The sequence below is a fragment of the Dipodomys merriami genome, unplaced genomic scaffold (genome assembly GCF_024711535.1).
Source record: "Dipodomys merriami isolate MVZ:Mamm:240054 unplaced genomic scaffold, mDipMer1.0.p SCAF_19, whole genome shotgun sequence".
In the NCBI taxonomy this organism is placed as follows: Eukaryota; Metazoa; Chordata; class Mammalia; order Rodentia; family Heteromyidae; genus Dipodomys; species Dipodomys merriami.
Window position 1 is genome coordinate 2,831,941 of NW_027203270.1, and position 23,509 is coordinate 2,855,449.

At 42.6% G+C, this 23,509-nt stretch overlaps 1 protein-coding gene across 2 annotated transcripts in view; it reads right to left on the bottom strand.

Annotated features, from left to right (window-relative positions):
- The window catches only part of Glp2r (glucagon like peptide 2 receptor), a 56,299-nt gene that overhangs the window by 23,481 nt on the left and 9,309 nt on the right, over positions 1-23,509 (bottom strand). The window contains exons 4-9 of one of the 2 annotated variants that reach the window (XM_070026968.1): positions 20,090-20,229; positions 15,140-15,246; positions 12,783-12,936; positions 9,938-10,097; positions 5,430-5,490; positions 4,091-4,160 (exon numbers count right to left, since the gene is read on the bottom strand). In XM_070026968.1, the coding sequence (XP_069883069.1) occupies positions 4,091-4,160; positions 5,430-5,490; positions 9,938-10,097; positions 12,783-12,936; positions 15,140-15,246; positions 20,090-20,229 (692 nt within the window). The remainder of the gene's footprint in view (positions 1-4,090; positions 4,161-5,429; positions 5,491-9,937; positions 10,098-12,782; positions 12,937-15,139; positions 15,247-20,089; positions 20,230-23,509) is intronic. The other variant, XM_070026969.1, reaches the window with a different exon arrangement.

Sequence of the window (23,509 nt, forward strand, 5' to 3'; positions counted from 1 at the left end):
GATGGCTTTGACACTAGGACTTCATAAGGTCAACAGAGGGCTCATTCAATTCATTGACTCAAAACAACCATTCAAGTCAGGGACTGGGGGCTCATGACTAGCTAGTCCTCCTAGCTACTCAGGAGGCTTAGAGCTGAGGATCAAGGTTTGAAAACAGCCCAAGCAGTTGGTGAGACTCATATCTCCAGTTAGCCAGCAAAATGTCAGAAGTAGAGGTGTGGTCACATGGTTAGAACACTACCCTTGAGCAAAAAAAAAAAAAACAAGGGAGAGCTCAAGGCCCTGAGTTCAAGCTCCACAGTACTGGCACCATCAAGAAGTCATTCAACCAGAAGTCCAATCTGTTAACTGTGGATCAAAGATCTTGTATAGCTGAATCATTTGGTGAGGTCATCTTTAAGGATTGCACTAATCAAGGCTTTATCAATTTTCTACAGGGATAAAAGAGACTAAGACATAAAAATGTACCATATCCAATATGACTTAATTTACATGTTCACTCAGAAGTGACAGTTAAGTAGTGAAAAAGCATACAAAGAAAGAGGTAGGGGACAGCTGGGCACCAGTGGCTCATGTCTGTAATCCTAGCTACTCAGGAGGCTGAGATCTGAGAATCACTGCTCAAAGCCAGACTGGGCAGGAAAGTCCGTGAGACTCTTATCTCCAATAAACCACTGGAAAACCAGAAGTGGGGCTGTGGCTCAAGCGGTAGAGTACTTGCCTTGAGCTGAAGAGCGCCCAAGCCCAGAGTTCAAGCCTCATGACCAAACAAAAAAAAAAAAAGAAAAAAAAAAAGAAAAAGAAAGAGGTAGGGGAAAAAGGAGGAGGGGGAAAAGGGAGGAGGAAATAAAAAAAGAGGTAGGAAATAATTCTCTGATTTCTTTGTCTAGCCAAAGACCCAAGGAACATGTAGTCTTCAGACTGACACATTCCAGGAGTGTCAGAAACAGAGGAAACATTGTACCAACACAGCAACAGATAATAATAATAATAGTAGCAGCAGCAGCAGCAGCAGCAGTAGTAGTAGTAGTAGTAATATGATGTCCATTTGTCAACTCAGATATTGATCAGATACTGATCAGCCTGCAAGCTCTAGGATTCTAGTATTCTTGGAACTGGTTTTAGGGCTCCCAAAACAGCATGTCCTACCCCCACATGAAGAGGATAGAAGGTGCAAACACAGGAATCACGAGTCTGCACTCCATGCCTGGCTTGTGATATGCTCTTTAGCAGGGTAAGTTGACTTCTATAGTCTTTTATTTCTTTATCTTTCAAGTCAAAGTTGGACTGGACCAATGTTTCTCTACTAGGGAATGGTTCTGCCCATTGGAGGTATGTTGCCTTATCTGACAACATATAATTATCACAAACCAAAAGAAGAGACTGTCTTGAACACTAAAGCATGACAGAGATGGAAAGATAATCAAAAGCTTTTCTCTGTGGTCTACAAGGATATTCTACCAATTCATTCTACCCATTCCATAGGTTATCGGGGCTTGAACTCAGATTCTAGGTGCTGTCCCTGAGCTCCTTTTACTCAAGGTAACACTCTGCTACTTTAAGCCACAGCTCTACTTCTAGTTTTCTGGTGGTTAATTGGAGAAAAGAATCTCACAAACTTTCTTGCTTGGTCTGGCTTTGAGATCCTCAGATCTCAGCCTCCTGTGTAGCTAGGGTTATAAGTATGAACCATCAGCATCCGGCTCATGGTTAAAAATTCCCTTTGACCAAAGGGCAATTTGCCCAGTTAGGAAACATAAGTATCTGGGGACGGCATCCAAACCACAATAATTTTTTAAAACATTCAGATAAGCAACTGGAAACAACTAAGTCTAAGATGTATTGACACACATAGCTTCTGTGAGATTGTGGAGTAAACATTGGAGATACAGTAGAACCTGAACTCATCACAAAGAGAGCTATTCACTTCTCTTCTTTATTCTATCTGGTTACAAAGAATCTACCAGTGATCACAGATCTTCACCAAATTCAACCATATGCTTAGGCTGGCTGCCTGAATGAATAAAATATACATATGTCTTACAATGACAGGGTGGTTTGGGTTTGGGTTTTTTTCTGTTTTTTTTTTTTTCTGGTAGTACTGAGGCTTGAAATTTAGATCTGGACACCATTCCTTGGCTTTTTCATTCAAAGCTGGCACTTGAGCCACAGCTCTACTTCTGCCTTTTTACTCTATTAATTGTATATAAGAGTCCCACAGACTTTCCTGCCCAGGATGGCTTTGAACTTTGATCCTCAGATCTCAGCCTCCTAAGAGGTATGAGCCACCAATGCTAGGCTTCAAACAGGTTGAAAACAACTATTTGGAGCAAAATTCTGTATGTGGTCTGAGAAAATAGTGAGGTGAATGAAGTACCTGTGTGTCCAGGAACAGCAGGTGATACTTGACCCTGAACTTAGAGACAGTGCAATTGTTTCACCACTGGATCAGACTAAGAATTGGGATCCTGGAGGGAACCTGAACCAAAGAACTATTGCCAAAATGTCTGCAGCACTTGGCCTGCCAGTCTCAGGCCTGGGAGAATAGTGTTTGAATGGCAATGCAGTGTTATGGTTATAGGTGCCAATGTCACCCCATTGGGCCCTGTAGGCTGAGATCCAGCACCTACCTACTGCTTCTGTGACTTTTAAGAAAGGAACTTCTCATTTTCCCAATCTTCTTGACAAAAGATAAACAGAATAGCACCTCTGCTTCATAAGGCTGGTTGGGAAGTTTAACTGGGCAGTCGTGAGGGTGCCTCAGAGCACCTCCTAGGTGGGTACTGAAATCTCAGAGAAGAGGATGTGGAGAAGGGAGTGCTAGGCCTCAGCATCATTAATGAGATGTGAGTCACTGGGGGAGGAGGGGCTAGCTTCATTGGATCATTTGCTCCCAGTCTGATCCCTAGTAGGAAGATACCAGCTACAGGTATGCCATCTTCTAGACTTCAGGTGATATAGCCCTGGCAACTAAGGGGCTCTCTGATGCCTTGGTTTGCCTGCCATTTCTATGCACATTTCTCCTTCCAGGTCACCTAGATTTGAGCAGGCAATTTTACTGACAAATATGGACAGTCCGCTGTGAAAAATAGCTGCCTTGTTTTTTTTTTGCTGGTCCTGGGACTTAAAGTCAGGGCCTAGGTGCTGTCCCTGACCTTCTTCTGCTCAAGGCTAGCACTCTACCACTTAATCCACAGTGCCACGTCTGTGAGAGTCTCACAGACTTTCCTGCCTGGGCTAGCTTCAAGCTGCAATCCTCAGATCTCAGCCTCCTAAGTAGCTAGGATTATAGGCATGAGTCACCACCACCCAGCTTAAAACCAACTTTTTTTTTTCATAAAATCACACTATTTACATGGACGTGGCAAAAATGGGTCATCCAGAAACCACTTGGAGGAGTCATGATAGCACCAAACACAATGCCCAGCACCCAGCGGGCACTCAGAGAGGATGGCACTCCAAGAAGACTTTCTGTCTCCCTTGTAGAGCCTGCCAATCCTTCCCACTGCTGGACAACTCCCTATGCTTGTGCTCAAGCTTCTCTGATGGATTCATTCTCATATACTATCCTCTAAAAGGCCTAAGACTCTAGAGCAGTCATCTCTTCCCATCCCAAATATTCTGAGCTACCGTGAGTCAAAATCTTTTCCTCCTCAGAGTAACATCATCTCCTGATTCTACCACTCAGGACAGCTCTGTTTTGATACCAATTGTATGATTTTCATTGGTGTCTTCCTCCTTTCTGCTAATGATATTAAGCTACAAGCTGATAGTTCTGTTGTTGTTGAGTCTTTGCCTAACCAAACCTTCCCAGCACCTTGTTCACATTGCAGCCATTTAGTCAGGGATCACAGAGCTGGGCATAGGTCCTTATATGGCTGTGAAGACCCAAAGAGAATGAGGTTTACAGTATTACTCTGAATCTAGTCCCTAACTAGCTTCTGACTCCTCATTCAGTAACTGCTCATAGTTCAGCTCTGCCTCATGGAAGGAAAGGATATTGAATTAATTTGTGGGGTTAGGAGATAGGGGAGGGAATGTTCCTCAAGCTGGTGAGTTCAGGGAAAAGAGGTGTCAGGATTGAGCTTACTGTGACACAAAGCAGCATGGGTCCACGGATGATCCACCAGATGTTCTTGTTCTTGTTCGCTGCCCAGCACCTAAGGGCAAAGAACAGATAGGAGACAAAGTTGAGACCAAGTTGAAGGTCAACTTCTCATGCCCTGTGGAAAACCTGTGCTTGCTCTTGCTTGTCCTCCAGCCTTGCTTTCTACTAATCATTCTCCCAAGAGGTGAGATAGAGAGAAAAGGACTAAATCCTTTGTCCTGGTACTGCTGACTATTCTTACCATGCAAGAGCTCTTCAGTATTAACAGCTCAGTGCATGAGCCCCTCCACATTTTTCTCCATGTAATGTAAATCTTTAATTGTGGTATCTTATTGCTTCACTAGTTTACTTTTTGTTTGTATACCCATACTCGGGCTTGAATTTGGGGCCTAGGTGCTGGGTAGTGTCCCTTAGCTTTTTCTTTTTCTTTTCCTTTTCCTTCCCATTCTTTTCTTTTTGGTCTGAGATTGAGATTCAAACTCAGTACCTGACACTTTTACTCATTGGCTGGCACTGTACCAACTAAGCCATGCCTCCAACCCCTGACCCTTAACTTTTCGCTCAAGGCTGACACTCAATCACTTGAGCCACAGCTCCACTTCCAGCTTCTCAGTGATACATTATATGTAAGAGTATCACATACTTTCCTGCCTCCACCTCTTTTTTCAGGACTTTTAGTCTCTAAAAGTCAAAAGATAAGAACTAATTTGGAGCCAGGCATAGTGACACATGCTTATAATCCTAGCTACTCAGGAGGCCAAGACAAGAGAATCAAAAGTTGAGTCCAGACCAGGAAAAGTTAGTCTCTCTCTCAAAAACAGAATACAAACAAAAGGCCTGCAGGCATGACTTAGGAGTTAAGAGTGCCTACCGAGTATGTGTGGCCCTGAGTTCAACACCAGTAGCTTTAAAAAAGTTTTTTGTTCTTTTTGTTTTAATAAAATGTTCTCATAATATTTCACAAAACAGGTATGCCACAATTTGAGTAATGATTCTCACACTGATGGGAATTCAGGTTTGTTTTTGTTTTTGCTTTTTTTTCTGTCATGTTGACAGTGTTCTAATAACTATCTCCATGCTTATGATGTCCTTACATACTCAGAATCACAGCTAAAACTTGCAGCATATTTATGGTTATCTGCATGTGTGACTGAATTAGTAAGTGACTACAAGATTTTTGATTACTTATCTACATTCCAAATCATATTCTAGATGGACACAGTCGGAAAGTTGGTTGCTTTCTTTGGGAAAATGGTGTCATTCTTTAAGCATTTCTGGGAATTACTGGCTCATAAAGAGTAAATCCAGATGAATTACTTACCCTTTGTTCTCCAGGTATGCACGAGCAATCCCCCAGGGGACAACAAATAGCATAGGGAATACTGTGAAGAAACAAGCAAGTTTAGTTAAAGACTGGTTGGCCAATGAGAAGATCAAGAATGAAATCAGGAAAACTCCATTTGCAATAACAGAGAACTTTAAAATTAAATCTTCAAAAGAACAATAACCATATTAATCAATGGGCTAATAAGCTAGAGAGTCTTCTCAGAAGAAGTAAAAATGATCAATAGATACGTGAAGAAATGCTCAACATTTATGGCCATAAAGGAAATGCAAATCAAAACAATATTGAGATTCCACCTCACTCCAGTTAGATGGGCTATTATCAAGAAAACAAATGAGCTGGGCTCTGGTGGCTCATGCCTGCAATCCTAGCTACTCAGGAGGCTGAGATCTGAGGATCATGGTTTAAAGCCAGCCTGGGCAGAAAAGTCCATGAGACTCTTTATCTCCAATAAACCACTAGAACACTGGAAGTGGCACTATGGAGCACTCACCTTGAGCTGAAGAACACAGGGATAGTGCCAGTCCCAGAGTTAAAGTCCCACAACCGCCAAAAAAAAAAAAAAATTGATAACAGATATTGGTAAGGATGTGGCCAAACCAAACCAAACCTTAATAACACTGTTGGTGGGAATATAATCTTGTTCAACCACTCTTGAAAACAATGTGGAGGTTTCTCAAAAAGTTAAACATAGAACTACCCTATGGTCAATCCAGCAATAGCTCTCTTGGGCATTTATCCAAAAGATTACAAACCAGGATACATTAGAGCCACCAGCACAATTTTTATTGCAGCACTATTCACCATAGCCAAGTATGGAATCAGCCCAAATCCCCCTCAATGGACAAATGGATATATATTTATGTGTGTGTGTGTGTGTGTGTGTGTGTGTGTGTGTGTGTGTATACACAATGAAAAATTACCCATTAGAAATAATGATATTATATCATTTGTAAAGAAATGGAAAAATTATGTTAAGTGAAGTAAGTCAGGCCCAGAAAAACAAAGTATGCATGTTTTCCCTTATATATGGAAGCTATATTTAGCATACAAACATATAAGTAAATACATTGCATGGTATACAAGTATATAAAAATGTATTGACTAAAATAGTTTCAAGGGAGAACTCAAATAATGTATTTCCTTTAAAAGGCAAAAACAAAACACCATGAACAGAATATTCAACTGGGGTGGAGATTAGGTCAAGGGGAAAAAAATGTGGAAAAATGAAGAGAAGAAGAGGAGGAAAATGCAGTCCAAAATGTAATGTATATCCTACAAAATTAAGAAGAGTTGAGGAGAGGGTTGGGGGGAGGAGGAATGGGTGAGAATGCTTTTATCAAGATGCATTTATCAACATGCATTGCATTCATAAAGAGCCTTGTTAAATGGCATCTCCTTTGTACAACTACTTAAAGATAATAAAAAATAAAAGAGAATTAAGCAGACAACGAAACAAAAACAAACAAACAAAAAAGAACTGGTTGACCCCTTCTGCTTTCCTCCCATTTCATCAACTGGTTAAAACTTATAAAAATGCATATATAAGCTTGTGGCCTGTGAGAGCAGAGCAAGATCTAGGCCTATTCATTGTTGAATCATCAGAGAAACCAGGATCCAGCAAAAAACAAGGGCCTTGTCACCAGTCACAGTTTAGAGAAAAATCTATGGGCATTAGAAAAAGCTCCTGAATCACAGGTTGTTTCCTTGGTATCCTGAAGCATCCAGTTCTCCAGGGGTTTGTAGAGGTGGGGAATCCAGATTTAGAGGCTCTTGGTCAAATTTAACAACAAACAAACAAACAAAACCTCATCTTCAATGCCTAATGTTACATACTGAATGTCTGGGTCCTCCTAAGATTTATATATTGAAAGCCTCCAAGTTTGATGAAGATGAGGGCTTCACAGAAAACCATGTTTAGATAAAGTCATGAGGGTAGGGTCCTCATGATGTCATTAGTGCCCCCAGATGCAGATTAGAGTGCTCACTTACTCTCTTTCTCTCTCTCTCTTGCTCTCTTACGCTTCCAATTTGATCCGGCTGGATCCAGTTCGATCCAGTTTCATCCGGCTCTAACCGATTCAATCCGGCTGGATCCGGTTTGATCCGACTCTTTCCGGATCAATCCAGTTCGATCCGGTTCTAACCGGCTTGATCCAGTTGGATCTGGTTCGATCCGGTTTGATCCTGTTCGATCCGGTTCGATCCGATTCTAACCAGTTTGATCCGGTTCGATTCAGCTGGATCTGATTCGATCCGGATCCCAGTGGGATCTGGGGAGAACCCATGTCAGTGTGTTCAGACTCAGTTTGAGTCGGCTGAAATTCAGCACAACTGAGACAAATGTAAGCCTATTAGTTTGCCTCCATCTCTCTCAAAAAAGAACTTAACAACTTGTTTGTGTTTCCATCTTTTTCTCAATAGGCTGAGAGGTTCTAACCGGATGGATCCAGTTCGATCTGGCTGAATCCAGCTCAAACCGGCTTGATCAGGTTCGAACCCCTAACCAGTTTGAACCGGTTCGAACCAGTTTGTTCCGGTTCTATTTGATCCGGTTTGAACCGGTTTGATCCAGATCTGACCGGTTTGATCTGGTTCTGACCAGTTTGAGCCAGTTTGATCCGGTTCTAACTAAGCGGTTTGATCCGGTTTGAACCGGTTTGATCCGGATCTAACCGGTTTGAATCGGATTGATCCAGTTCTAACAGGTTTGAGCCGGTTTGATCCGGTTCAGACTGGTTTCATCTGGTTCTGACCGGTTAGATCCGGTTCTAACCGGTTCGATCCGGTTCTAGCCGGTTTGAGCCGGTTCTGACCGGTTTGATCCAGTTCTGACTGGTTCTAACCGGTTTGAGCCGGTTTGATCCGGCTCTAAACGGTTTGAGCCGGTTCGATCTAGTTCTAGCCAGTTTGATCCGGTTCTGACCGGTTTGAACTGGTTTGAGCCTGTTTGATCCGGTTCTAACCGGTTCGAGCCAGTTTGATCCAGCTCTAACCGGTTTGAACTGGTTTGATCCGGTTCTGACCGGTTTGATCTGGTTCTGACCAGTTGGAACCGGCTTGATCCGGTTGCACCGGTTTTAGTTGGTTTGATCCGGTTTAAACCGGTTTCCACCGGTTTGAGCCGGTTCGGAACAGTTTGAACCGGTTCTAAATGGTATGAACTGGTTCTAAATGGTTTGATCCGGTCTAACCGGTTTGATCCGGTTCTGACCAGTTTAAACCAGTTTGAAGCAGCTCTAGCTGGTTAGAGCCGGTTTGATCCGGTTCTGACCGGTTTGAACCGGTTCTAACCGGTTTGATCCGGCACTAACCGGTCTGATCCGGTTAGAGCCGGTTCTTAGCGGTTTGAGCCGGTTCTGGTCGGTTTGAGCTGGTTAGATCCGGTTTGAGCCGGTTCGATCCAGTTCTAACCGGTTTGAACCGGTTTGATCCGGTTAGATCCGGTTTGAGTCCGCTTGATCTGGTTTGAACCAGTTTGATCCGGCTCTAACCAGTTTTAGCCGGTTTGATCTGGTTCTAACCGGTTTGAGCCGGTTCGAACTGGTTTGATCCGGTTTTGACCGGATTGAGCTGGTTCTAGCCGGTTTGATCCGGTTTAAACCAGTTTGATCTGGCTCTAACAGGTTTGAGCTGGTTTGATCCGGTTCTGACCAGTTTGAGCCGGTTTGTTCTGGCTCTAGCCGGTTTGATGCGGTTCTGACCGGTTGGAACCGGTTCTGGCCGGTCTGAGCCGGTTTGAGCCTGTTTGATCCGGTTGTAACCGGTTTGCACCGGTTTTACCCAATTTGATCCGGTTCTGACCGGTTAGAACCAGTTTTAGCCGTTTCGATCCGGCTCTATCCGGTTTGATCCGGTTCTGACCGGTTAGATCCGGTTTGAGCCGGTTCTAACCAGTTTGAGCCAGTTCAATCTGGTTCTAACCGATTTGATGCGGTTCTGACCGGTTCGATCAGGTTTGAGCCAGTTTGATCCGGCTCTAACAGGTTTGAGCCGGTTTGATCCGGCTCTAGCCGGTTTGATCCGGTTCTGACCGGTTTGAGCAGGTTTGATCCGGTTCTAGCCGGTTTGAACCCGTTTGAGCCGGTTTGATCCAGTTTTTAACCAGTTTGCGCCGGTTTGATCCGGTTCTAGCCGGTTTGATCCGGCTTTAACCGGTTTGCACGGGTTTGATCCGGCTCTAACCGGTTAGATCCGGTTCTGACAGGTTTGATCCGGTTCTAACCGGTTTGAGCAGGTTTGAGCCGGTTTGATCAGGTTCTAGCCGTTTTGATCCGGTTTGAACTGGTTTGATCCGGTTCTAACCGGTGTGTGTGTGTGTTCTATTCTCTTGCCTCCTCCCACTTCTCTCTTCTTCTCTCCTCAACTCTACTCTGCCCTTCAGAGACACCTTTCAGTTTGATTTCTAAATAACTGAAGGTTCTGTTGGACTCTCATACTCTGATAGATCTCCAAGAGAGGAAGCTAGAGGTCATGTAACTCACCCCAACCCACCACCAGGTATCTGGGCCACATCCGCCTTTCCAGAAGCACCGTGGGCTCCAGTAGTGCATGGAGGTAAAGGCCTTCGACCAACAGCCATAGGTGGTTGGCACCTACAAAGTAGTGCAGAAGGACCTGGACAGAGCGACAGGAGGTAGATATCTACAGAAAGAAGAACATATGATGGTGAGTCCTGGTTGCTTCAGCCCTTGGACCCCAAGTAGGAAAGCAGGGCTTCACCAAGCATATCCCCTACCCCAGGCTCCCCCTTTTCCTGGACCCTTGGTGACCACTTGAGAGAGGTTGGCAATAATATAAAATGTTAATGGAGGCCAATCACAGTGGCTCACACCTATAATCTCAAGTTTTTGAGAGAAGGATCAATTAGATGTCAACCATGAGCAATAAATCAGCAAGACATCATCACAACAAAAGAAAAAGAGGGACTGGGAAGGTGGCTCAGTGGTAGAGTGCTTGCCTTGCATGCCTGAGGCCCTGGGTTCATTTCCTCAGCACCACATAAGCAAAAAGAAAAAAGCCAGAAGTGGCGCTGTGGCTCAAGTGGTAGAGTGCTAGCCTTGAGCTGAAGAGCTGAGGGACAGTGCCCAGGCCCAGAGTTCGGGGCCCACGACCAGACCAAAAAAAATAAAAGAAAAGGAAAGAAAGAAAGAAAGGAAGGAAGGAAGGAAGGAAGGAAGAAAGAAAGAAAGAAAGAAAGAAAGAAAGAAAGAAAGAAAGAAAGAAAGAAAGAGTAGGAGAGAGGGAAGAAGGAAGAAAGGAAGGAAGAAAGAAAGGCAGGCAGGCAGCTAGACATGGTAGCAAACACTTCTCATCTCAAGTATCAATAGGATTGCAATTCAGGACAGATTTGACCAAAATAATTCATGATACTATTTGAAAAATAACTAAAGCAGAAGTGGCTGAGAGTGTGGTTTGAGTGGTAGAGTTCAAACTACAGTTCCAACCAAAAATAAATTTGCCCCAATGGAAACACCAAAGGGTTTGTCTCCAATCTCAATTCACTAGGCTACAAACCAATATCCAAAACCTCTTCATATGATTGGAAATTATGAAACATTTTTTTATGTTTTTTCTTTCTTATTTATTTTTGACAGTACTACTTACTATGTGGGTACTCTACTATCTGAGCCATGTCTTCTGGCCTTTGGAAGCTCTGAGTAAACAAACTTCCAAGGAACCCCATGGATCCAAAAGCAATTATAACAGAAATTAGAAAGCTTTCTTGAACTGAATGTGAAGAAAATAATGAATTCTTGTTATATGTAACTAATACTAGGACTGGTATGAATGGACTAGAATGAAACATTAAAAAAGAAAAATAGAAAAAATAAAAGAAAGAAAAATAGGGGCTGGGAAGGTGGCTCAGTGGTAGAGCACTTGCCTTGCATGCCTGAAGCCCTGGGTTCGATTCCTCAGCACCACATAAGCAAAAAGAAAAAAGCTGGAAGTGGCACTATGGCTCAAGTGGTAGAGCACTAGCCTTGAGCTGAAGAGCTGAGGGACAGCGTCCAGGCCCAGAGTTCAGGCCCCATGACCGGACCCAAAAAAAAAGAAAAGAAAATAGCTGAGAATTAATGATCTTAAAATCATATCAGAGAAGTTAGAAAAGGTGAGAGAAAATTAAATCCAAAGGAAATACATGGAAGGAAATAATAAAAATAAAAGCAAATTAATAAAAATCAGTGGAAAGGAGAGCATAAACAAAAAATTCTCAATTATTGAGAATCTTCTAGGAAGGATAATCCAAGAAAAAAGAAAAGAAAGAGAAATTACAATCAATATCAGGAATATCAATCATCTGGAGAATAAGAGTAGGAACCAGTAGGAGGGAGGATGACTAAGCACATATGAAAATATAATAACAAAAACCATTAAGCCTAATAGAGTGGATTTGACCAAAGTACATATATTCATATATATGAATATATACCACAATAAAATCTTTTTCTATAATTAATAAATGCCAATAAAAAGGAAGAGATGAAAAGAGAGTATCTTAAACAGTATTATGTGAAAGAATTTGAAAAGTTAGATGAAATAGACAATTCCATAGAAAAACTCACTACCATGGATGTAAGATTCATGATTAAGTCATAACTTAAAACTTTCTAAGATAAAGAGCCCTGAGTCCAAAAGGTTCACTGGTATAATATCCCAAAATTTTAAGGAATAAATAATATACATCTTAAATAAATTCTGTGGGGGGAGAAGGAGAGGAAGGGCCACATTCCAATATAAGAGGTCAACAAAACTTGATACAAAAGCTTTTGTATCAAAGCTTTTGATGACAAAAGCTGTATGAGAAGAGAAAACTATAGGCCAGTTCTTCTCATAAATGCCAACAAACTAATGCTATACATAACTCGGTATTGGCAAATAGAATCCAACAATATAGGAGATAAATAATCTGTCAATGCTTAATTTGAACTGTTCCAGGAATGCAAGGTTGGTTTAACAGGTTACCACATTACTAGCAGGATAGGAAAAATTACTTTCACTGTTGCAGATTTCAATGTAGAAGAGCCTTGTTGCTTTAAAAATGTGTAATTGAAAAAAATTGACCTGGTCCAATTCTTTTGCTAATAAATGAAAAAAATTCCCTTCCTGAGAACACACAACAGAAGTTGTGTGCTCATTTGCCTGTGGATTCCTTACCTGGCCCCCTCTTGGGAGGTTGTTCTAAGTCATGGGCTGATTCTCTAACTGAAAACCTTGTACATCCCTTTATCTTTCTGTTCCCCTCCCCAGTCCCACCCACCTTCCCTCTTCTTCCCAGTTCTAACCCATCAGGTGGGAGCCCCTTTTTGCAATGGGGCAGAAGACTACCTCCGACAGGTAGGACATCCATCCATTCTCATTGTCAGGCCTCTTGGAGTAGGAGTTGTAGAAGACCACATCCTTCACCAGCACAGCCACAGCTCTCAGGATGAATGAAGCAAACAGGTTCATGTGGATGTAATTGCGTGTGCAGTGGAGTTTTCTGCATAAAGAGAAAAACAAATGCCTTCCCTCAGGAAAGTGTGGCTGGGACCAGAACTCTGCCTGTCCTGCCTATGGATCCATTACTGAATGAAAACATAGGTACTGTGGTAGGGGTAGGGGTGGGGGTTATTCAAAGCTAGATGACTTGATTATGTGCCTTACTTCTTAGTGCCTCATTTTCCTGACTATAAAGTGGGGGTAACAACAGCTACCATCTATGTAACACACTGACCAATCCACATGAACACAGACTGTGGGTGTCTTTACACTTTGCCACTACAAGAGAAGTAGGACCTCTTGTTACCCTGGTTTTATGCCTAACAGAATTAAAGCAGAAGGCTTAAGCAACTTATCCAAAGTATCATGGAGGTGAGAAGAGCTAAGATTCAGATCAGAAACTCTGAGACTAGAGTATGGCTCTCGGAGGCTCTGCTGTGTCTAAGAATACATTTCATCTCAAAAGGTTGGGGAGACTTCACCTGTGAATTCTGTATGAAGTCCATGTAGTCAATGCCCAGAAAAATGTCAGATATTATTAGGTATCCCCGGAGCCTCCTGCTGACTCTGCTAAACAGGCTGACAAAACACTGAATCTTCAGTCCCTCTAGCTGAAAGATCCTTTTCACCACTGTGAAGCACCTACCTCCACCAATTTGCTTTATAGCTAGTATTACACATTTAATTTCCAAAAAAATTGACTGGCACTGGTGGGGGGAGAAGTCCTGGTATATTATTACATACGCAACCTCCCTGGATAGGCCAGGAATATTTGAGGGGAGGGACTGGGCCTTGCTTTTCCCAAAACTCCAGACAAAACATACACCCAGTTAACCATGCTCAGCTGACATTCCTTTCTGCAGGGCTGAGCAATTATTTTTCCTGGGCTTGGTTCTGAACTTGGGAAGATTATGTGGAGGGAGATGTCAGATATGGACACAAGAGGTGGAAAGTTCCCACCCTTCAAAGATTGCTCTTGTATGATGATATGTGGTCATGACTTTGTTCTTGGAGCTGAAGCAGATCCTGAGATTGGGGAGTCAAATGAAGTGAAACCTGGGACTAGCAAGCCCATGTAGAGATTGATCTGGAACTCACACTCAGATTTCCAGAATTCCCATCCTTGTGTCTTTCCATGCGGACTGCTCATTCTGTATTATATTTTTTTCTGTTCTTGAAAGGACCCAGACTTCGAGGTAGCCTCAGACAGCTCCTTAGTGGATCCAGAAATAATCTCATTTGGATGACTCTTACAAATATGATATAGCAGCTAGATACTGGCACATGCCTGTAATTCTAGCTGCCTAACAGACTGAGATAAGGAGGAACAGGGTTCAAGGCCAGTCTAGACAGAAAAGTCCATAGATTCCATCTCCATGCAATAATCAGCAGAAAATCAGGCTGGAGATATTGCTCAAGTGGTAGAGTGACAGCTGCACAAGCAAGCTGAGCAAGAGCATGAGGCCTTGAGTTTAAATCCCTAGTACCACCACCACCAAAAGAAGTAAAAATGACTCAACAAAATGCACTAGACTTTTGGATTCATAATGAAAACCCTCAGATTCTCTAGCCTGTGTGATTGGGATCCTGGCTCATTACACACCAGCTCTGTGATTATGGACAAGTTCCTTCATCTCTCTATATTCCAGTAAAATTATTTATAAAAATGGAAACAATACTAATATTAATCTCTAAGGGTTAGAATTCATCTTTATTCAAATTAGGAAGAGAGTGAAATGAATTGAGGCATACAAAGCACTAGGAGGAAGTACTTCAGTACTCAATAGTTTCCCAGGAGTTCCAGACCACCTAGGAAATTGTTTCCATGTCTTCTGTAAGAATGACACCTCTGGTGGAGCAGTGGTGAGAGGGAGCTGTGGTGGAATTTGGTTTAATCAGGGGCTAGGTATTTCATCTAAAAGAGGCAAAGGTGGTGTGAGTTCTAGACTCAAGTTCAAGCTCTACATTCATCAGCCTTTATAGACCAGCAACACCTCAACAACTCTCACTGGAACTTAGACTCTCCTCTCTTCTCCTTATTTGCAAACTGGGATGATGGATGCCCTTCAGACTACATCAAGTGGCTTTCAGCTCTAATGTTCCATGCTTTCACCCAGCTCAGGTATATAGTGCTTTCCAGAGGTTGTCACTGAGCAAATTCTATGATCTATGTCTGATCACAGGTGTGCAAAATTTCTACTCACCGAAGGAACAAGAAGAGGGTGAGAGCCAGGAAGAGGGAGATAAGGGACACGGAGTATCCCACGGTGTACATCAGCTGCAAGGTGGACAGCAAGGCATAGTGATCTACCTGAACACAAATAGAGAGTAGATGTGACCACCAAGACATGGCCTGCAACCCCAGCCCCATGCTCAGGGCCACCAGCATTCTAAGCTCCCTATCCCCCAACCTGTTTTGATATCTTTCCTTCCCTACCCTTGTTAATAATCCAGCAGGGCAACAGACTGACCTCTGGCACCTCTCAGAGGACAAGGACCCCAATGAATGAGAAGCCAGAAGTGAGACTCAGCCTATGATTGAACCGAATGCCCAACAATGAATCATATCAAGTACAGAAGGGTACCTTGGGATGGAAGACAGGCTCTTTGCTCCTAGGGTGCTGTCACTAGAGTCAATGAATCCTGTTCTCTAAGGCCCTGATTTCTGTCTAGATGGCTCCCTCCTAAAGCAACTTTATATAGATAACTTGTAGAAGAAGGCCCAATCGCCTGAATATTGCTTATCAGAATGCCTGTGTTGTTAAGTCTAGCAGCAGAGTCCCACCTTCTCATTCAACCCATCTTGCATATCAATGTTAAGATTATGCATTTTGCCAGGCACTGGTAGCTCATGCCTATAATCCTAGCTACTCAGGAGACTGAAATATGAGGATTATGGTGCAATGCTGGCCCAGGCAGGAAAGTTTGCTAGATTCTATCTCCAATTAATCAGCACAAAAAAAAACCTGGACTGAAGGTGTTGCTCAAGTAGGAGAGTGCCAGCTGTGAGTGGAAAAAAAAAACAAGGATCAAATGTGGGAGGCCCTAAGTTCAAGCCCTAGTATTAGCACACATGCAAAAAAAGTAAATATCACAACAAAATAATAAAATTGTGCCTTGAATAGATATGAACTGAAAAATACACAATGATCAAATTCTGTATTTAAGAATAGAAAGGATTCTTTATAAGGGCACCGAAAATCGCCTGAAGTAAGATAAAGTAGCATTTCCATACTGCTACGCATGATTCCATAGCAAGGCATCTAAACATAGTTTATGCTTATGCACGTGGACACACAACCTACAAAGTGCCACTCATCATGCACCAGGGCCTCAGCATGCTGATAGCTGAGAGAACATGACATACTTCACTTGACAAAACTCTGAAGAGCAAAGATTTACAAATAGTGACCTTTAGGGGGCAAAATTTCAACTCACCATAAGAAGCACAGGTAAACATGGATAGAAGATTTTTAAGTGTTTGAATTCTTGGAAATAAGAATATTTGCAGAGGGGAGAAGGCAATATTCTTGTCCCCACTACTTTTTTTCTTTTGGGTTGTTTTGAGACATAGTCTTGCTATATATTCTAGGGTGTCCTCAAACTCACAATCTTCTTTCTTGAGTTTACAAGTGCTGCCATTAGAGGTGTGAGCTACTACAGTCTTCACTGTTCTAGAGTGGAATCCTTACTTCCTGTCTCTGAAAAGTCTTATTCTGCTGTCTCTACTCACTGGCTCAGGGATGGTGCTGCAGCAGACCAAAGCCAAGTTCACATCTGCTGAACTCAGTTTTGCACACTGCCTAGATATAAGAATCGACCAAGGATCTCTAAAGTGAGCATTGACACCCAGACCCCATTACTTACCAGTTGACTCCAAATTTGTGAAATCATCAATTCAGCATTTATTGACAACTGTATGTAACATAATTTTTAATATAATTGTATTGTTATTATTAAGATGTTATACAAAGGGACTACCAGTTTAGGTAGTGAGTGTGATTCTTTTTTGACCATGTCACCCCTTCCTTCACCTTTCCCCCAGTTATATTTTTTTACCCCTGTACTAAGTCAAGGGTTTGGGAGTAGTCTTTACTATGATTATAACCTTATAGTTATAGCTTCCAATAAAGGAGGGAAGATAAGAAAGACACAATGTGCTTTATTTAAGGTATTGAGGGGGGAGCATAACTTGTGTGATGAAAAAAAAGCCAGGCAGATTCTTGAATGCCATCCCAACTACACGTGTCATTTTGATCCCTTTAAGAGGTATGACCTGTCACAGAATAAAACTATAGGGAACACAGAATTCCACCAATCAAATCTAAAGTCTAAAGCTTTAGAAAAAATGGTCTGAGCATGGGGAAGGCCTTTCATCTCTGATAGGAAGAGAGTACATACCACCTACTGGGTAGTAAAGGAACTGAGTCACATCTGGGGTGAGGTATTACAGACCCTGAATGAAACAGAACCAAATGACTAGATAGTGAAATGTCTTGGACCTGGAAAAGATCAAACCCACCCCCCAAAGGACTGAAAAAAAAAGACTGAAAAAAATCACCTTGTGAACCATGCCATGTCCTACTGTCATGTGAGACCAGCTGGACAATTACCGGTTAGCCAGTTGGAAAACACAAGTGCTATTAAAAACTTAACTATGGATAGGTGCCTGTGGCTCATACCTGTAACAGTAGCTACTTAGGAAGCCAAGATCTGAAGATCATAGTTTGAAGCCAGCTGGGGCAGGAAAGTCCATGAGATTCTTATTTCCAATTAACCAGCAAAAAAGCTGGAAGTAGAGCTATGACTCAAGTGGTGGAGTGCCAACCTTAAGTGAAAAAACTAAGAGACAGTACCCAGGCCCTGAATTCTAGTCACAGTACCACCACACACACGTGCATGTGGACACACTCACACACGCGCACATGCACACACACACACACAAATTAAATACTTAACCTTGTAAATTTACAATAAAACCAACTATTTCAAAGATAAATAGCTTTCTAGCTACTTTTCTACATTCAGTACATAATTACTTTCACTGTTCTGTCTACCTAATGGAAACATGTCTACTATTAGCTTCTGCATATCTCTCCCTAGATCTGCATCCTGTAACATCACACTGGCAGCTTGGAACTGGCCTCAGTAGGAGCATTTACACCACAGGACTTAGAAAATGTTACAGATCAGATCATTTCTTTTTTTCTTTTTTCTTTTGTTGGTCTTGGGTCTTGAACTCATGGCCTGGTGCTGACCCTGAGCTCTTTTGCTCAAGGCTAGTGTGCTACCACTTTGAGCCACAGCTCCAACTTCCAGTTTTCTGGTAGTTGATTAGAGACAAGAGTCCCAAGGCCTTTCTGGCCTGGGCAGGCTTTGAACCAAAATCTTCAGATCTCAGCCTCGTAAGTAGCTACAATTACAGGCATGAGCCATCAGTTCCTGGCCAGAGACCTTTTTTCTCCTGGGGTGGAAGGAAATATCTGCTAACACACCCACACTACTGGTGGTGATAACTAGACATAACGACCGTTGGGTCTCATGGTAACCATGTTACCTGAGACAGAAATCCCTACTTTCTTGTGCCAATTTGCTACTGTTATTTTGTATAAAAGTTTCCATTTTTGTCTCAACCAAGCAAGGTTTAACCAAATCATTACATTTCTTCAGATATAAGATTGTGCCTTACCTTAGTATTTATTACAAAAATTTCAAACATTAGCAAGTTTAAAGGAATTTTATAAAGAACATCTGTAAGCACACTGCTCAGATTTTGCCATTAAACTTGGCGTCAACATAACCTTCTCTCCACCCCTCAAATAGAGAGTGATAAATTACTTGCACTGTCTGACATTAATTAGAATATGGTACATTCAAGGCTGTAATCGATTGCTGTCGTAGTTCCAATATGAATTATATCAACAGGCACTTGATTTTAGACTTTAATTGAAAATAGGATTAACATATTTAAGAAAATGTATTCAGTAAGCTAGAATTATTTAAGAATTAAGAAAGATTTGCTTGTTTAAGGTACATGAAATATTTCAAGCAACTGCTATCTTAATATGTACCCATCTCACTTAAAGTGTTAAGAGGTATTTAAGTAACTAGTGTAGAAATGGCAACAAAAATTAATCAAACATGTCCTTGAAAGAAAAAAGGAAGGAAGGAAAGGAGAAAGCACATGGAGTCAAGTCTGAAGGGTAGATTTATTGATTCATTGGGCATTCTCTGAGCTGCCACGGTGATTTGCTGAGCATTTACTTTGCTGGATCCTGGATCCTGGCAGTAGGGCAATAATTCTACTGACTACATGCTAAGAGCTTGCTGACTACATGCCAGAATTTCTCCTAAGAAATTTACATCTCTTGTCTCCCTGAATCCTCACAATGATTACACACAGTAAATAAGATCCCTGTGGGATGGGTGACAAAGCAAAGGCCCAGAGGGACAAAGTAATACAGCCAGAAAGTGAATAGTCTAAATATATGGCCAGGTTGCCAGGCTGCCAGGCCCCAGACCCTGTGCTGTGTCAAACTGCAGTCCCTGGCTTCTAGTGGATCTATACTCTCTGAGATGATAGATAGACAGACAGATAGATTAGATAGACAGACAGACAGACAGACAGACGATAATTGATAGGTAGAAAGGAGATATGATAGACAGACCATCAGCAAGATAGATGGTAGGTAGCAGGCAAACACCTGAGAATTTCTGAGAGTAACAGGTATAATAAAGGCACTCCATCAAGGGTATAATTAAAAGTAAGCCCAACATCAAGGATATGATAAAAAAAAAAAAAAGTAAGCCCAAGGGCCACTCTGAATTAGATGGCCATGGAAGGGCTCTCTCTGAAGGAAACAGTTGAACTGAAACCCAAGTGGTAGAGGATTTGTAGGAAGGATTCAGGCACAAACACCACACAAAGGCCAGGACAATTCTGGAGGCATTCCTTGCGATGTTATGCTTCACCTTCATAGTGGAAGGAGTTCTGTAACTGCCATCAAGGTTTATGTGATTGTAGACCTCACCTGGCTGAGTATGTGGTGGAGGAGCTGGTAGAGGGCTCTTTGTATGACCCACCCCCACCCCATACCCTGCAGGAAGGTGGTTTGGAGGCTGAAATAACTTATTGCCAAACCAAGCAGACTCACGTTTTTTTTGAAGCTGTGGTTCTCGGAGCATTCGGAGTCATCCTGCCAAATATCTGTGGAGTTCTCTAGTGTCTGCCAAGTTCCCTGCGCCAAGCAGTGTCTGTAGGCCCTTCCTGAGCTCTCTGAAAGTAAACAAAGCACTAGAGGAAAGGTCAGAACATACCGCCCATTCCCTAAGCACACTGGAAGGTCCTCACCCTGGTGGCAAAGCTGTGGAAAATCCCAGGGAAAAGGGATTCTTATTTCCCCCTTTGGGGGCTCATTAACATCCCTATTGTTTATTTAGAATAGAAAGAAAAATGCGGAAGCCTCCAGATTTTGTAACAAACCATGATCTGCTAATGTCTGATGTGTTTATCCGATGTCTCTGGAGTTAGAACAGCACCCGGGTGACTCAGAGATGCTCTAATCCACATCCCCTCCCCCACAAGGTACAGCCCAGCTGGGAGATGCTAACCTGGGCTCCTATGCCTGCTCCATGGAGATTCTCCTCCTGATAACCAAGAAGTGGCACCCATGAAGAGAGAACAGTGGGCATAGGGCAGATAGAACCCAAATGAAGCCTAATGTGTCACCTATTCACAAACTGGTCTTCTGAGACCAGCACTTCCACCCTACAGTCCTGATGACTTTTTTATCAGGAATTTGGAAGACTTCTATGCTTTCAAGGAGGATTAAATAAAATAATATATGTACCAATGATGGGCAAGTCACTCTGCCCATATTGGGTAATGGTGTGACTTAGTCATGCTTACTCCAGAAAACCCTCTCAGAAGTTCCTCCACCTGGAGAATCAATAAGAACTGGAAAGTTGCTGTAACCTCCTCCTCTAGATCATGCATGTCATAGACAATGCATTGGTACACACGTAGTACATCTACCTGCCTAGCTAACACCTTTGCCAAAGTATTGATTTGACATCACAAGCAGTATGCTACAAACGCTCAAGCCATCCTTGCCTTCTATCTGTCTCACATGGCCCTCCCTAACCATCTCCACTTTCCAATATATCCAGATCTGACACCTAGCCTTCTGCTTTCTTCCTGACTGGAGCCATCATCTCTCCTCAGAAAGTCTTGCCTCACTTCTCTGGGTAGCCCAGCTGCCAGTGAGCTAAACAGAATATTAGTGTATATCAAACTTCTGCTCAAGGCTGGGAATGTGTCTTAGGGTACAGTGCTTGCCTAGTATGCATGAAGCCCTGGGTTCTATTCCTCAGTACCACATAAGCAGAAAAGGCCAGAAGAGGTGTTGTGGCTCAAGTGGTAGAGTGCTAACCTTGAACAAAAGAAGCACAGGGATAGTGCCCAGGCCCTGAGCTCAAGCCTCAGGATTGGCAAAAAAAAAAAAAAAAAAAAAAAAACTTCTGCTCAAACTCTCCCAAGACTTGTCTAAGGATAAATCAGAGTCTTTGCATGGCCTTCCACAAAATTTTGTAAGACTGGGTTCTCAGATCTCTGTCTCTTACTTACTACCTATTGATCATTTTTGCTTCAGCCTTATCTCTCTACCTTTCTATTCTTGAAACAGCCCAGGCAGTTCCCAAAATAGTCCTTGGCAGTAAGGTGTATTCTTTTGTAAACATAGCTCCTTTATTGACTAATATTAGCTAAAGCCTTCATCCTCTTTTTGTTGTTGTTGTTGTTGGCCATGGGGCCTAAACTCTGAGCCTGGGCACTGTCCCTCAGCTCTTCAGCTCAAGGCTAGTGCTCTACCACTTGAGCCACAGTGCTACTTCCAGCTTTTTCTGCTTATGTGGTGCTGAGGAATCAAACCCAGGGCCTCATGCATGCAAGGCAAGCACTCTACCACTGAGCCACTTCCAAGCCCACCTTCATTAAAGTGATGGCTAAACATCACCTCATTACTGAAGCTACTAAATGTACAATCAACTCACTCTTTGCACCCCAATCCCTCCAGCCATTCCCCCCATGCTATCTATCTAGAATACATCACATCAGTACTTACAAGTGGGGTTTATTGATTATCAATGACTTTCTTTCTGGAAGGAGAGGAAATTTATTCTGTTTGGGTTACTAATGTACACCAAACACTGAAATATCATGTCTGGTACACAATAGATGCTAGTGAATACTGATTAGATGAGTCAATGACAGCAATGCCACTTGACATTTATGTTCTCCATGTCAGTCTCTATGCTCTAGGCTGAGCATGCTACCCTGAACAAGGCATGACTCAAAGTCTAACTTGGAGAGTACAAACAAAAAGTGGCATAAGTTGTTACCAATGCCACATGGGGACTTCACAGGTAAATGGGAGAAGCTGGAGAATTTTACTTAAAAGATCAAAGATTTAAGTTGTGTTTTGGGGCAGAAATGTGCAGGCAGAACCTTGGGGGAGACATCTTAGACGGAGAGTAAGCAAAGGCACAAAGTAATGGTCAGGTAAAAGGGCCTGGCAGTTGTTCATTTTGCTGGAGTGGAAAGAAAGGGGGAAATGGGAGAGGATGCTGACCAGGGAGCAGAGGCTCATGCATGCCATTTGACTGGCATTTTAGAAGGCCTTGTGGAGGGAGGCTGGAAAGGGCCAGATCGGGGGCTGAGGACAAGCAAGTCAGAGGGCACTGGTGAGCCCTCAGTAAGGCAGGAGCAAAAGGAGATAGAAGGGAGATGAATTGGCAGACCTAGCTGCCAACCAGAGGAGGTAGGAATTTGAATGGAGCCACCTGGACTATGAAGCCATCCCTGAATGGGAAGGGTTTATTTCTTCTTCCCTGTTCTCATTTTCTTCTCTTATCTCCCTATTTCTACTCCTTCTGGTGGGAGTCTTGATCACTTTACCTCCAAGATTATTCTTCATTTTTCCCTTCCCTCCAGTCTCTCAACTCTGCCCAAATCCAAACTCCTAGCAACTGATTCTTTTGGTCACCACAGTCATCTCTAGACTCACCTTCCTGATTCCTCAGTCCAACAGCCGCTTGCAGTCAATGATGTCTTCCCTAACTACAGATCTCCTATGTCTTCTTATGTTTTAACCTCTTCCATGACTCTATGCACCTTCCTATACACAAAAACAATGTGGCACAACTTCCTTCACAGTCAGGCTCCAGCCTCACTGAACAACCATAGACCTCAATACAGCCTATATTTGCCATCTCATTCCCTTCTTGTATCAAAATGTTTATCCCTTTAATTGTATCTCAAAGAATCTGCTGCATCTCTTCACATTTGAAGTTGCTCTCCAAGCCCTCCCTAATGCTTGAATGCAAAAAAAAATGTTGAGGGAAAAGAATCACTTCCCCATTTTGCAAATCATATTTCTATTAGTGTATGCCAGAAACTCCTAAGGTAGAGTGGACATATGCTTTTATATTCTGGGACTGATCTTGGACCCAGCTTCAGCTCTCATTTACAAAGCACCTGTAAGCCAGGCACCAGTGACTCCTGCCTGTAATCCTAG